At 54.2% G+C, this 16,027-nt stretch overlaps 1 protein-coding gene across 6 annotated transcripts in view; it reads right to left on the bottom strand.

The window, feature by feature from the left end:
• The window catches only part of LTBP2 (latent transforming growth factor beta binding protein 2), a 98,084-nt gene extending 85,487 nt beyond the window's left edge, over positions 1 to 12,597 (bottom strand). For 2 of the 6 annotated variants that reach the window (XM_073800239.1, XM_073800241.1), the window contains exons 1-2: positions 11,841 to 12,592; positions 5,429 to 5,499 (exon numbers count right to left, since the gene is read on the bottom strand). In XM_073800239.1, the coding sequence (XP_073656340.1) occupies positions 5,429 to 5,499; positions 11,841 to 12,319 (550 nt within the window). In that variant the 5' untranslated portion in view covers positions 12,320 to 12,592. Of the gene's footprint in view, positions 1 to 5,428; positions 5,500 to 11,840 lie in introns of all 6 variants that reach the window. The other 4 variants (XM_073800243.1, XM_073800240.1, XM_073800238.1 and 1 more) reach the window with 4 other exon arrangements.
• Positions 12,598 to 16,027: the final 3,430 nt, after the last annotated feature.

Here is a 16,027-nt window from a genome sequence, read left to right as displayed (position 1 = left end):
AATTGTCTGGCACAGCGTCTACTGGTACTCAGTAATGCTCTGCTTGCTTCATATGGCCCCCTCTTTGTGGGGGGGATTTAGAAGATCTGGGGAAAGTCCTGAGGCAGCCCAACATCAAGATGTTAGGTAGAGGGCTTCCCTGGTGGCGCAGTGGTTGAGAATCTGCCTGCCAATGCAGGGGACACGGGTTTGAGCCCTGGTCTGGGAAGATCCCACATGCCGCGGAGCAACTAGGCCCATTAGCCACAACTACTGAGCCTGTGTGTCTGGAGCCTGTGCTCCACAGCAAGAGAGGCCGTGACAGTGAGAGGCCCGCGTGCCGCGATGAAGAGTGGCCCCCGCTCGCCACAACTAGAGAAAGCCCTCGCACAGAAATGAAGACCCAACACAGCCAAAATAAATAAATAAATAAAATTTAAATAAAATTAAAAAAAAAAGAACTTGGCTTTAAAAAAAAAAAGATGTTAGGTAGAAAAGGAGAAGCCAACCAAGGAGGTGAGAAGAGGCAGCTGAGGATGGCAGAAGAAAACCTCCAGGTCACCTGTGAAATCATTCACCCACTCAGTCCTTTAACAAACACGTATCAAATAGGCACTCTGCTGGTATCAACAGGATACAGCCCCTGGGATAAAAGCATCTCCTAAATACTCCTTTAAGCAAAAAGCCTTGGGGGCATACACCTGCTTACCAAAAAGGTCTAAGGTACCTCTACATGGTCAGGGGAGAGAGGGGCAGTGTCTCTTGCTAGGTCTGTACCCTTCGTGTTAGTTGGGTCTCCACTGAAGTCATGTGATTATTCCCCTTAACCCCTTCCACTTTCCTCTCCACCACTCCCACCAGCTACTGAGTTTCATCGGATGGTTCATCCAGAGACGAGCCATATGTAGACTCAAGCCTCTGGCTCCTGGCAGCTCTTAACCAGTCAGTAAAGAACCTGCAAATCCCACCCCTGCCCTGACCCTTTTCCCCAACATTTGTTCAGCATTTACCATTATGAGGTCGATTTCTTTGCATACATCTCCTCTGTAGATTCTTATAACTACTACAGGTGCTATTCTGATCCTCATTTGACATACGGAGAAACTGAGGCTTAGAGCAGTCCAGCAATGTGCCTGAGATCACCATGCTAGTAAATGATGGAGCAGGGTTTGAACTCAGGGATTCTGGCTCCAAAGTTGGGTGGCTATAGTCTTGCCCTTTGGGTGGGGTCATTTACAGGGCTGGGATGGGTGGGCCAGGGGAACTCCCTCAGGGAAGCCCAGGAGAAGCCCAGATCAGGAGGGATGAGGGTCTTCACAGCACTGAGTTGTGGCCTAGAAGGCATGTGGTTCTAATGGCCCCATGCGCACACAGGCTTGGGACTAAAAGGCAAGCACAAATGCCTAGGCCATTCCAGGGTCTCCTGAGCACCGTGGGGAGTTTTCCAAAAGGGCCGATGAATCCGGGGCAGCAGAAGGGGACTTCTCTGCACAGGCCTGGGAAAGGCCCTGTGTCATTCAGTACATGCTTGTTGAGCCTTTACCTTGTATCCGGTGAACACTTGCCACTGTGCTGCATGGTGTGGGCTGGTAGACACAGTCCCTGCTCGCAGCATCAAGGCCAGACATGTACAGAACACACAGAACGTGCCAGGCCTTGAACTAAACACTTGCCCTAAGTTATCTCATTTGTTCCTCAGAATTCTCTGAGGCAGGGACTAATATTAGTCCTGTTTCACAGGAAAAGAAACTGAGGCACAGAGAGCTTGAGCAACTTGCCCAGGGTCCTGTAGCTAAGTGATGGAGTCGGCCTTGAAACCCAGGCAGGCAGCACAGCCTCCTGGATCTAGGTTAAAATAACAACTAAACTTACCATGTTGCAGGCTCTCTACACACACGTGCTCGTTTCCCAGGAGCACGGTGTTAAGCCCTCTCCTCTGGAGCAGGCTACCTGGATTCACACCCAGGCTCTACTGATTGCCAGCTGCGTGACTTGGACAAATAGTTAACCTCATCTGTAAGTGGGGATAAAGATCAACTCTAGTTTACAGGGCTGTTGTGAGGATGAAAAATTAATAATAAAGTTCTGATGCACAGAACACACTGTAAGAGCTACAGTGTGTTATTATTATTCATTCTCAAAAACAGCTCTATAAAGATTGTTATACCCACTTAACAGGTGAGGCACTGTGGCTGGAAGAGGGCCAGGCACTTGCCTGAGGACACAGAGCTGGGATTCAAACCCATGACGCCTTGAATCGGGCACCAGATTCTAAAGCACATGCTCTTAACTTGGGGCCTTCCTGCTGGGGGGAGGGGAAGATGGTAATCCACCTAGCCCGCTCCTCAGTAGACTTCTCCCCAGAACAGCCCCAGCCCCCGTGCATCTAAGCCGAGATAAAACAAGAAGCCGAAGAATTCTTCCAATCCCCTTCCCCAGTGCGAGCCTTCAGAAGCCTCCCAAAGGCTGTGTGTGCACTGGGGCGAGCCAGTCTGGGAAGACGGGACAGTCTTCCAGAGGCCCTAACTGTAAACAGGACCCTGGCACCCCACACCCTACACTGCTTCCCCTCAGCTGAGCGGGCTGGCAGGCCCCACTCAGCTGCCTCCACAAATACGTAAACACACAAATTGTGTGGCGAGCTGGCAAAGCCGCAGAAGGAAAGGCAGATACCAAGACCAGAGGAGGAGATGGGGGCACAGCTCCAGACCCCTCCAGGGCGCAGAGAGCAGCTGGGCTTCTAGCAGTGGACACCTGCAGACACAGTGGGTCCCCAAGGTCCAGTGACTGCGCAGGGATGAAGAAAGGGGCCTGCCAAGGAGATGGCTGGTATGTTACAGCAACCTAGGAGTCTGTGAGAGGGGGCAAGTGGGAGTCGGGAGTGGGCCAGGGGACAAAGGCCATCACTCGCTATGCAGGGGCAGTGGGTTGGACCTACAGATATCTGGGAGAGACCAGGGGATGGATTGAGTCCCCACACTGTTCTGGGACTAGACTTTATTCTTGGCAGTTGGGGGGATGTCACACACCCCTCCCTGTCACCACCCGCGCCGCGGCCAGGCCAGGAGAGGCACCCCACATGTGGGAAACCACTAGGCCAGAGTCATGAGCATTCCCCGGCGTTGGCAGCCTCTGCTCCAGCCAGAAGGGCAGCTGTGGGGAGGGGATAGGGAGACGCAAACCACGGGGGAAGCAGGAGAGCCAGCTGACAGGGCGTGGGACCAAGAGCCCCATATTTGACAGAGCTCCGGACCTAGCCATCCAGGGCCAACACCCCACTGCCCACGTGGTTCTCATCAAGCTCATTAGCAGCAAAACAGCAACAAGCAAACAGCGCTGGGCCCAGCTAATTAGCACACAGGCCTTCAGTGGGGAGCCAGCTTCGTGTGGGAAAGGCTAACGCCCAGTGGCAATTCCTCCAGGAGCGCTGCCAGCCCGTGTGCCAGGGCCACAGGTATGACCAGGGGAGCAGCGGAGGGCCGGGGAGAGAAACAATGGGCTGAGGCCCCCCGGGGTGGAGTGGATACTGACGGCAGGCTGGAGCGGCACCCCTGGATCAGGGCACGAGGGTGCACACACACGTCAGTTCTGACAGTCTGCGGACTCACCCAACCTCGAGTTTCCAGTGTTGAAACTCCAGATTGGCAGAGAAGGACGCTGGAAAGTCATGAGAAAGTTAGGAAACTGAGAACCTTCAGGGCTGAAGGGCCAGAGCGAGGCCCATGCCCACCCGCCCTGAAGCCACCCGCCCCAACTTCAACTCAAACCTCAGCAACACTCTCTGCTAAGCTCAATAGAACTTAGGGGCTCTCCTCTTCATCTCCAGCCCCACATCCCACCCCAGGCCTCAGCTCCAGGACTTGGAGTACTGCTGTCTCCTCAGGCACATTTCCTAACCAAACTGAGCCTCAGTTTCCTCGACTATAAGTAGGATAGATGATCAGTAAATACTCATGTTATAGGATTGGGAGACAACTAAGATGACGTATGTGAAGAGCTTAGCGCAGTGTTGGGCATACAGTAAATCCTCGGCTGTTAGCTAGTGGAAGTAGTAGTCATTGTTATAATAGTAATGGTGGTAGTAGCGGCAGCAGCAGCAGCTGTAGCAGTAGTGATGGTAGTAGAGGTAACAGTAGCAGTAGTAATGGTAGAGGTGATGGTGGTAGTAGTAATAGGAGGTAGAGGAGGAGTCAAAAAGGAAACAGTAGTACACGGCCATCCCCAGTTCACAGATGCAGAAAGTGAGGTCCAGGAAGATGAGGTAAGATATCTGGCAGCAGAGTGTGGAGATTAAGAAGAGGGACCCTTGGGCTTCCCTGGTGGCGCAGTGGTTGAGAGTCCGCCTGCCAATGCAGGGGACACGGGTTCGTGCCCCGGTCTGGGAAGATACCACATGCCGCAGAGTGGCTGGGCCCGTGGGCCATGGCCGCTGAGCCTGCGCGTCCGGAGCCTGTGCTCCGAAACGGGAGAGGCCACAACAGTGAGAGGCCCATGTACCGCCAAAAAAAAAAAAAAAAGAAGAGGGACCCTAGAGTCAGGTTACCTGAGTTCATATCCTGCCATTTCTAGGCCATGTGACCTTGAGCACGTGACTTGTCTGTGCCCCAGTTTCCTCACCTGCCAAAAGGTGAGTGGCTCTCCCCGCCCCACAGGACGTGTGAAGTGAGTCTTGCACAGAGCTGCATAGCTCCTGGCTCTCGTGTTGCTGTCACCTCCTCCGAGGGTACCATCAGTGGAGGCTAGGGCACAGAGCCCGACTATTCCTACCTCACTCCTTGGTCTCCACATAACTAAGATGACTACCCTCTTTTTTCTCATCTGGGCCAGCCTGCCAGGCTTTGGAGTGGTTGAAAGGAAGACTGCTCCAGACACAGGATCAAAGCCTCATCTGACCGTCCTGGTAGGATGCCCGCCAGGGGCCAGGGGCCAGAGCAGAGGTGGACTCCCCTAGCACGGCGCTGGGAGTGGTCCCCCCAGGAATGTGCGATGCAGAGGCTCTGGGGCCAGGTGTGTTCCGCAGACCACAGGGGTATGTGAGCACCACAGGGCAAGTTGGGGAGGAGCCCCAACACAGTGGAGCAGCAGGTGGGGAATACAGGAAACTTTACAAACAAGAGAGGGGATTTTATTTGAAAAGCCATCTTCAGTTGGAGCCTTTTTTTTTTTCGCCATGCCATGCAACTTGTGGGATCTTAGTTCCCCAACCAGGGATGGAACCCAGGCCCTTGGCAATGAAAGCGCCAGTCCTAACCACCAGACCACCAGGGAATGCCCTGGAGGCATTTTTCAATCTCCTCTCTTCCACTGCCTCCCCCCTGGAAAGGGGCTACCTGCTCAGGAGACAGACTGGGGAAGACGCTTGTGCTCCCCGCACAGATTCTGGAGTCCCCATGCCCCGCCCAGCTCAAGGCAGAGATAGGGAGGGGGTGGATGCGGTGGAGGCACTCACGTTTGATACAGTGGTTGGTACTGTTTGCTGTTGTCCATCCTGGGCAGCACTGTCCCCCGCAGACATTCCTCCTGCGGGGTCACCAAAACAGGGTCAGCATAGGGTGCTCAGAGCGGGACTATTCACAGAGCCCTACTGACGGTCCCACCCTCTACAGGCAGGGCCTGGGGGAACTCTGCCAGGCCGGGCACTGTCCCCCTTCTCTAGGGAGGCCTCATGGCCCATGGGCGGGCGCTTTGGGCTCCTTCACAGCTAAGATTGAATCCTGACTCTGCCATTCTCTGCATGAGCTCGGGAAGCCTCATTCTTTTCATCTGTACAATGGAGATAATAATACCTGCTTAACGTTGTTGTGAGGATTAAATGAGATAGGATATATAGCCCCCAACACACTGGCACAGGGATCACGAAGATGATCAAAAAGCCAGTTCAGAGTGTCTCAGTCACTTTCCAAGACTAAACAATAAGTAAATGTCAGAGCCAGATTCAAACCTCAGTTGACCCAACTCTAAGTCACGCTCCAGCTCCGCATGGCCTCTCACCAAAAAATTATCACCATGGCCCTTGCCAACAAACGCTGATAATCCAAGGGAAGCTGGAAAACGTACCCAAAACAGCCTTAAGGACATACATGTGCAGCACCTGCCAACACATGCACACTGGGAGGAGCCTCAGCCCTCTGGCAGGCTGGTGCACGGTCAGACGGAGCACTGGCTGGGACAGAAGGAGCCGGAGCTCCAGAATTTCTCTTTAAGAGGAGCTGAGGGAGTGGCCAGCTGGTAGGAAGATGGGGCTGGGGACTCGGGATAAGCTGCACTGCACGGTGAGCACGCTTTTTACTGGGGCAGGCTGATGGGACTTACTCGGTGGGAGATAGCCCTTCCCCCAGCTACTCCTTAGGGCTGGCACCGAGACACCTGCAGGAGACACTGACCAGCAGTTGCCACCAGGGCCACTCACCTAACTCACCCGAACTCTGCCCTCAGGTGTGGAGTGAGGCCCCTGCAGCACCAGTATCCTTCACCCACCCTGACTGTCGATCTAAAACCCAGCTGCCCGGACAGAGGTGACTTCCCGAGAAGGGCTCTATCTGGAGAAGACCTCTGGGGCCCTGACTTCTCAGCTCAGGCTGGGTCTGGCTCTGCTTCACAGACCCCATCATTACCATCAGAAATTCTCTACTCAGCGCTCGCTGAAGCTCAGGGTGAGCGGGGCAGCAGAGGTACGGAGCCCAAGAGTGGGGTGAAGGACAGACCGGGGGGCCCTTCCTGTGACCTTCGTGGCCGGCATGGTGAGCATCTGGTCCCACTTAGGAGTTGGTTTGACATTTGTGTGGCCCCCAAAGCTCGTGTGGTTTTTGAAACCTTATGAAACATTCAAAATAAATTCCTTCAGCTTGAAAAAGCTGAGGCCCATTCCTGGCTCTTTGGCCCAAAGCTGTGGGGAGCTGCCTCCCAGGGAGGCCCCAGAATGCCCTCCCACCCAAGGGCTGTGCCATTTCAGCCGCCTCGAAGCCCCTCTGCACCGCTGCCTATTCCCCATCAGGGCCCAAGTCACTAGGTTCTGGGGAAGGGGCTGGTCCTCACAGCCAGGGCTTCTGAGTGTGTGCCCTGGTGGGAGGGGGGACTACCCACCCATTGGTGAGTCATTACCCCCTCTGGTGGTGGCAAGGCCTCTTAGAGGCCTGAGAGGTCTTTGAGAAGGAAGCAGACAGCAAGAGTTTTCTAAAAACTAGGGTCTGTGGGAGTCCAGAGAGCACGGACTGAGGGGCCCACCTGGCTGAGAGGTCATGGCGTGGAGCCCAGCTCAAGGAGGCCCCCCTGAGCCTGCTGGTACCCTAGATGCCTTCAGAATGGCTACGGAGCTGACTGTAGGAAGGCAGCAGCTCGGCATGCCCGGCTTGACCACGGTAGAGCCCTCAAGGCCGTTAGGGCCACAGTGAGAACTGGTCAGAATCAAAGATGCCAAGCAGGGGGGCAGGGCTTGGCAAAGCGGGCACTCAAGAGGGATACAGGAGCCCAGCCAGAGTCTTGGGTACAGGCTCAGGGAGGTGCCCGGTGGGAGATGACCGTTCCGTGAGCTCTGGCTATCTGGAGAGAGCAAATGAGCCTGACTAGCTGGGGCCAAAGACTCAGTGGCTCTGAGTCTCTGGAAGATACGACTCAGAGATTATGTAAGCCCAGGCTTCCAGGCCACACCACTCAGCAAACATTAGCCCAGTATCCAACATCATTGCCCAACCCATCTGGCTAACAGCCTAGGACAGCTGCTGTTCCACCTGGAACAAATCTGGTCATACTGGTCCTTTGTTATAGACGCCTCAAGGCTCTCCACTGGCCTCTACAAAGCCAACCGGACCCCTCCTGCCTGTGGAGTCTAATTGCCCCCCTTCCCCCCTTATCTCCATGGCCACCTACAACCAAAACTATGATCCTCCAGATATACGAAGTTTGTTGTCCCCCAGCTGCACTGTGTGTGGGCACGTTTTGATGCCCTTGCTTAAGCTGCTCTCTCTGCCTAGACTGCCTTCCCTCTCCTTTGCCGACTGAGATCCGTGGCTCGCTCCAAGACTTCCAGATCAAACGTCACCTCCTTTGTGTGAAACCTCCCCTGCCATCTACCCAGCCTTCCCCATTCTCCAGCCGCCACACCATTTAGCACTGATTACCTCAGGCTGTTGGTGTATGTCTCTGTCTTGAGTACCTTGAGGGCTCTTTCTTATTCCTCTTTGTGCCCCTAGAGTCTAACATAGTGGCTGACATGTGGTGTACTTTTAATACCTCTTTGTTTCACTTAATCCAATGTTTCCCAACACCCTTCTGGTAGGAAAGGAAGTATGACATTTCCATAATCACAACATGCAGCAATGCTGAATCACACAGCGAGAAAGTGATTCCCTTTTTAGTGATCGTTCTAGTGTGATTAGACCAGTGGGAAAAAATCTCTGTCGGAGGTTGGGTCTTCACGCCAGGTTCTCTCTCCAGCCCTTGCCAATTGCCATTTCCAGTAGGGAGAACTACGGGGCTGAACTTCCTATGATAATTGTATTTGACTAGACTTTGAGAACATTTTGTTTTCATTTCAGTTTTCCTACAGTTTCCTCTTTATGACAAGTGGTACTATTTTCAGCTTATGATAGTGATACAAAGTGTCCTTGAAAATGGATTTATTTATGTAGAAAAATGCCAAGCACTGTTTGTAATACCAAAATATGTAACTCATCTAAGTGTCCCAAAACAGAAGGATGGATAAATAAACTGTGGTATATTCAGACAATGACATAATGACCGACAATTAAAATGAATAAACTTGAGCTGATTATATTAATGTAGTTAAATTTCAAACATCTAATGAGGATTGGAAAAGCAAATTTTAGAGGGATAAGGCAGCATAGCACCACTTATCTAAGTTTAAAATATGCAAAACAATATTGTATATGTTATGGATGCATGCATCTATAAAAACCTAGATTGGAATCATGGGTAAATTCAAGGTGGTGGTTAACTCTGGGGAGAGAGGGAGACAAATTTATAGACGATATTTCGACTAAAAAAATCAGAAGCAAAATAGGCCCAAATATTAAGGTTTGAAAAAGCTGGATTGTTAGTTGTATTATTTCCAATACTTTTTGTAGGTTTGTATAAAACTTCATAATATAAAATACTTAAAAATAAATAAAACACAAAATCCTGTTATTTTAACAGTTTCTAAATTTAAGAAAATAATAGAACAAGGAGGAAAAGATAGAGGAAAATATTATTAAGGTGGTATGCTGTGAGGCTAAGCTTAAGAAACACTGAATGCTGGGGAACAATGGCTTAAAAAGTCCCCTGTGGACTGTGAATTTCAATAGTGCAAGAATTTTCTGCTCTGGTTACACTGTGTCCCAGACACCTAGCACTGTGCCTGGTGCACACTTAAAATCTTCATTATGTGCAATAAAACCCCACTACATTGCAAGTTCCACGGAGACAGAGGCTGTCTTGGCCACTGCTGTATCCCCATGGTCCAGCAAAGTGCCGGGCATATAGGAGACCTTCCAAACGTTTGTTGAATGAAGAATCCCCAGTAGTGGTGATGCAATTCCAAGCTTTACCAGCAGGTGGCACCTAGTCCTTGGCCCTGAGCAATTCACAAGGCAACGGCCAGAGAGACCAGCCTGGCCAGAAGCCAGGAGCTAGAATGGACTTGGGGAGAGGAAGCCGATGGACAAGATTGCCACTCAGCCCCTCCCCAGATGACTTGGAGTGGCTAGCTGCAGTGCCAGAGGAACCCACCCTTTATCAAAGCTGCAGAAAATAATCTGGGGGAGGAGCCACCCCAGCATGTGATGTGACGTGTGCACCTGTATATGGCAAGTGATTGTGGGTGGCACCCAGCCCAGGTCCTTACACACCTGTGTACATCTACCAGCCTTATCATGGTGACAATCTGCTTTGCTCGTCACCACCTCATTTCACAACTGCGAAGAGTGCACCCTCCCACCCCCACTCCACTATCCCATCTCCCCCCAACTCCCACCCGAACGCCGACAGTATAAGCTCCTCCGTGATCCGGCTCAACCTACGCCTCCAGCCTCAGCCCTGTGGCTCCCCTACACCAGGGTGCAGTCCTGCCCCGAGGCCAGTGCCAACAGTGGAAAGCCCTTGTCTTTGGGCAGTGCTACAACTCGGGACCTCACTCCTGCCACTTCCCCTCTGCTTCCCCACATGCTGCCCATCGAACCCCAGGGCCTCCTTCTCCTCCAGGCTCGTCAGCCACAGCCGTCCATTCCTTTATTCTTAACATGAAGCTTCTGCTACTAGAAAGCATGTTCACCAGTGCCTATCTGTCCATGTCTCCAATTCGATTTGAAGTAATTGAGTTGCCCTCCTGGCAGGCACAATGCCTTTGTCTCGGGGCCCCATCCCCTATCCCAGGCCCTGCACACTTGCTCTTAAGAAGTATGTATTCACTTGCACAGGCCATTACCACCCTCTGACTGATCCTCTGTGTAAGCGACTTGGCAGTGCTCGGGTCTACTCTGTCTGCCTTAAGCTGGGCCTTCCAAGGGCAGCGGGGAATTCATTCACTCACTCAACAGATACTTAACAAGCAGCAACTATATACGAGCACTGTTCTAGGCACCGGTGACACAGCAATGCACAAAACAAAACCTCTCTTTTTATAGAGCTTACATTAGCGTGGGCTGGGAGACCAGACCATAAACGCAGAAACAGAAACATAATATGTCCAATGGGAATAAGTGCTATGAAGAAACGTAGAGCAGGGTGAAGGAAGAGAGAGGGTGGGGCAGGAGTAGTCAGGAAGGTCTCTCTAAGCAGAGAAATACAGGAGAAGAGTGCTGCAGCCTAGGAAAATAGTGAGTGGAGAGGCAGTAAGAACATCCTCGGGAGTAGAACAGGGGTTGCAGTGTCCTTCACGCTATGAGCCAGGGGACTGAACCCAACTGGCAAATAGGGCCCAAGCCGAGAAGGGCTGCCAGCTTCCTTCCCAGCCTCCCCGATGGTGTCCCCACGCATCCCCACACTGCCCGGGCCTCCAGTGCCCTCCATTCTGGAGATACCTGTCATACTCAGGCAAGACTGAGCCTCCCGCAGCCATGAGGATCTTCAGCGGGGCCGGGGGTTACTGGGGAACCTCTCCCATGCTGCGAGGGAGCCCCCGGCAAGCAGCTGGTCGTCTCAGGGTAGGGGGGAGACTTAGCCCCGCAAAGTGCGCGAGTCGCGCTGACACCTAGCTGCATAGGGGCACACACAGACCCACTCCCCCACGGACCCACAGTGCCACAGCCACATCGCGAGCAGGCTTCCTGCCCAAAGTGCCCCCGATCCCATGCCCACTTCCACGTCCAGCCATCCGCGGGCCCAGGCCGACCTCTGCCGCAACCCACAGACTCGTTCCCCCGCGCAGGCTTTGCTGCCAACCTCCTTCCTGGAGATGCATCTGCCCTCGCGCTCTGGAGCCCCCGACGTCCTCCACCTACCCGCGCTCTACGCCCGCTCAGCTTCCCCTGGGCCTCAAGCGCGTGGAATGCCCACCCCGCTGCCCTCTCCCCGATCCCTTTCAGATCCCCGCACCGCTACGGGCGTCAGCAGGCACCGGTTGGAGGCGGGAGGGAGGAGAGCGGGCGAATGCCCTGGCGCCTTGGGAAAGGATTAACGTCGGGTCTGGGCGAGCTGGTACGAAAGGGTGTGGATGATGTTTCTCTTTCCTCTCAACTCTTTGAGAGTGGGTCAGATGGAGCCCCAGCTCCGGGACCTCGGTCTGTTCCTCCGCAGTACTGAGGACAGAGGGACGAAAGACAGAGCCCGGCGCCCTGTCCTCTAGCCAGCACATCCCTCCACGAACGAGCGTACGGGAGACCGGCCCTCGCTCCCCCAGCCCCCATGCTTCCCTCTCCAGTGCTCACCCCGTTAGCCGCCCTCGCGCAGCCCGCGGCCGCTGCGCGGTCCCGAGGCGCGGGAGAGCCGGGGGGGCCTGGGCCCGGGGTGCGGACTGCTGCTGGCTCAGGGGCCGGCTTCTCCAGGTCTGCGCAGGTGGCTGGACTCGCCGCGGCTGCTGCGCGCGGGGCGACCTCCTGGCCTCCGCCTCGGCGGGCCTGCTGGGGCTCCCCCAGCCAGGTTGGGTCCGCTCCGCGGGCGGCAAACCCGGAACGGGCACGTTCTGCTCCCGGAACAGACTGTACACCTTGGCTGTATCCGCTGCGGGGTGGCTGCCCCCGGGGCGCCGCAGCCGACTCGCGTCCCTTCCAGCCGGCTCGTATCTGCCCAACGGGTCCCTCTGAGCATGACCCATGCCCACGAAGAGAGCCAGGGTGAGAGGCAAGAAGCTCCTCCAGGGGTTCCGAAGGACGCGCCCGGGGCAGCGGGTGGTGGTTGGGAGCCTCATGGCGCCGGGGCGCCCGGAAAGCGGCGCGCGCGGGTAACTGCGCCGGGGCTCGCAGTCTGTGCGCCCGGCCGCCCTCTGGCTGCGCTCCGGTCCCCTCTCGGTGGCCCGCCTCTCCCCGTCTAGGGGGCCCCGAATCAGACTGCGGGCCAGGCTCTCCGTGGAGCGAGGGCCAGGCTGCGGGAGCGGCCCGGGGCTGCGTGCAATGAGCCCGGCGGCCGCGCTCCGTCTCTAGCTGGGTGGGCACCGCTGTCGCACCGCCGCGCCTTCTCCCCGTCACTGTAGCCTTCTGAATGGGAACCGGAGGGTTTTATTTTTGGAAACCTCCCCCCGATTTTTCGTCTCTTTTATCCACACCGTGCCCCCTCCTCGGAGGGACAGCTCAACCCCCTCATTACGGGAGAGGGAGAGAGGAATTCCAGCAACACCCACTTTGGCACTGGGAAGCGAGCGGGCGGCGAGGGGTGTTAACCCGTGAGGAGCTGGGGGCGACGCAGGGCCGGCCCGAGGGCCAGTAGGCGAGATGACGCCTGCCGGGACAGGGGTACCCAAGCCACCTTTCTCTTGTCCTGGGCAAACTGAACTGCTGACCTGTCCAGAGTTTATCTCCCGCCCCTAACCTCAGGGACAAACTCCCTGTTCGATGACCAAGGCTGCAGCCTCGAAGGTCTGAAGGAGGTCAGGAGAGGTACGAAGAACGGCATGACAGAGACAGGACCCAAAGGCCGGGCCCCGGACCCTTCGCTTCCCGCCCGAGCCACTGGGGGCGTCGGCCGGGGTTGCGGCTAGAGCTGGGACAGCACGGGGCAGCTCGCCTGCCTCCGCCGCCGTGGGACGCGGGAGCGCTGGAAGGTCCCCTGGGGGCGCGCGCCCTCTAGTGGACTAGGCCGCGTCCTTGGCTACCCTGCGGGCGGCAGAGACCTGTCGCTGCTAGCCGCCTTAGCTCCTTGATCTTAATCCCCTTCCTGCTGCGTCAGGATCGAGCCTAGGCCTGAGGCGTTGATGGCGGCGGATCCTACAAGAGGTGTCTGCTCTTCCACAGGGGAATAAACATGGAGGATCTGGAATAAGGTCACTCAAGGAGACAGCGTGTGTCCAAGAAGTGAATGAAATCCAGTCCTCCAGCCTGCGGCTCAGATCCATTTCCTAGATTCCCATCCAGCCCCTCACTCCCTCGGGATTCGATGAGCTTCTGATTGATGCAGTGAGTGTGCTCACATCTTCTCGTGTTGGCAGGGAGAGGGCAGGGGTGCTAGAATGCCAACGGCCACCCATCTTAGTACCCCCAACAATCAGCTCATCACTCACACCATGGTCCCCTGCCCTAAAGTCTAAAGGCCTGGCAACCATGGCTGCCTCCCCCAAGCACCCCACCCCGCCCCTGCATTCCTGCAGCCTACTGCTTCCTGGAGAGGCAGAGGGACCGAGCAGGCAGGAAGGCACCAGTTTATAAGGACCCACACCACACAAAGGACAGACCCAGTCTAATGTTGAAAACAGCCTCAAATCCTGACCTTGGCCTCCAGAGCCCTGCAGGACTGGCACCCTGTCTGATCTATCTCACCTCTTGCTGGGGCACTCACCACACCGCAGCTGCACTGGCCTCCTCTCTACTCCTTGAACAGGCTAAGTTCATGCCCACTTCCCTCTCCCCGAAACACTCATCTCCAGGACGTTTTACAGGACACTCTCATCGCTTCACCTCTCAGCTCAAACATCACCCCCTGGAGAGGCCATCCCTGACCCCCCAACCTAGAGCAGTCTTCCCACTCCCAAGTCATCACTTTCTAATACAACACCCTGTTTCACCTTCATTGCTCTAGAGTAGTTGAAATTGTTTGTTTACCTGTATAACTGATTTATTGAATGGGCTGAACCTGAAGACGAACAATCAGGAAACAGCTCTATTTTTCTCCTCTCACTGCCTTCAACCATATTATTATGGTGAATTTCTCTTCTCCACCCTTAATGGCATCTCAAGCAGAGTCCTTGGCTTGCCCATCGCCGTTAGTCACAAGAACAGTTTCGTTTCTATAATTAAGACCAATTTCCAGGCACTAAAAAGTCTGGTTCTGTCCAAATCAAAACCTCATCCAATTTAATCAATCTCGTATCCAATTTAATACCCCTCCTCTCCCTCCACAGGCCTGTCCCCTGGCGCAAGATCATGTACTAGGGAGAGTGGGGTGTGGTCTGATTTTCTGACCTTCCTTTTCTGCTGTGGCTCCTCCACATCAGGGTTGGGGGAGAGGTGTTAGGGGGACAATGGTGAAGTCCTGTGTGACAGGTGCCCTTGGCTGACAGGTGCCAAGCTCTGGCTCTTTCATGGGCACATCTGTGGGTTCTTGGGGAGCTCTCTGCATGATCTCCACCCTGCACTACCATAGCAAGGCACTCTCTGGGCAATTTCCCTGTGTCCCCTACTCCCCATGGGACTTTCCTGTCCATGCCAGCAAACCAGTGGTGAGCTGGCTGCATCGCTTCCTGTTATAAGGGCCACTCCAGCCAGTCTCCATGGTCAGATTTCTCCAGACAGAAAATGCACACAAGCCTCTTCATTTATGTACATCCCCAATTCCTAAAGACATAGGTTGGGTTCTCCCAGGAACGTTCTTGCTGTGCTTTGGTGCATTGGGGTGCTTGCAGCTTCTAGCACCTCAGCTAGCATCAGTGGAGACAGAGTTATGGGGAGTCATGCTACTTTCCTCTTCTTTGGAGGCCCCCAGTCTCTATGACTGGTTTTCTTAGGGCCCTGTTCACTTGGTTTGCTTGGGGAGTACCCTCAGGGGAAATCTCAGCCCTGCTTACTGATGCAACTGTTCTCTGACTCAATGACTTTCTTCAATCCCTTTGTATTCGTAGGCTGGAATCCAGGGATGTATCTTGGTAGTTGTTGAACCGGTTCTGCCTTTAGTAAGATGCCTAGTACTTCTCTTTGGCATGTGAGAATAGATAGTCCTTATTGTTCTAGCCTTTGCATCTTCAGCAGAAATTCAAAGCCCACAGGAAAAATCCTGTTCAACAACCTGTAAAGTTATTGTCTGACTTCCCAAGCCACAATGATAGCTCTAAATGAGCAGGTATCTTGCCTGCCTGGATAACCCCGGTTTCCCCAAAACCTAGAACAGTGCTTTCCTCTAATAGACAGCCAAGAAATATGTGTTCAGGGACTTCCCTGGTGGGCCGGTGGCTAAGACTCCACGCTCCACATGCAGGGGGCCCGGGTTCCATTCCTGGTCAGGAAACTAGATCCCACATGCCGCAACTAAGAGTTTGCATGCTGCAACTAAGAGTTCTCATGCCACAACTAAAGATTCCACATGCTGCAACTAAAAAAAAAAAAAAAAAGATCCCGCATGCTGCAACGAAGATCCCTCGTGCAGCAAAAAAGATCCCGAGTGCCACAACTAAGACCTGGCACAGCCAATAAATAAATAAATATTAAAAAAGAAAGAAAAGAAATACGTGTTCAATGGATGGCTAACTGAATGAAAGACAGGGTAATCCCAACAAGTAGGGAGGGCTGGTATCATTAGACCCATTTTCAAAGAGAAAAACTGAGTTCCTGGTGGGAGTTCCTGGTCCAAGTTCATGTGCTTGCTGCCTTTAAGGCTGGTCCTAAGAATCTCCTTGAATTCTGCACCTTGCATTTTGGGATGAATGCCATCTCAGTTCCCAGGATGCTCAGCTCTCTCCCTGAGACACTGCTCC

The sequence above is a fragment of the Tursiops truncatus genome, chromosome 2, assembly GCF_011762595.2.
Source record: "Tursiops truncatus isolate mTurTru1 chromosome 2, mTurTru1.mat.Y, whole genome shotgun sequence".
Classification (NCBI taxonomy): Eukaryota; Metazoa; Chordata; class Mammalia; order Artiodactyla; family Delphinidae; genus Tursiops; species Tursiops truncatus.
This window is presented reverse-complemented; position numbering and strand designations above follow the sequence as displayed.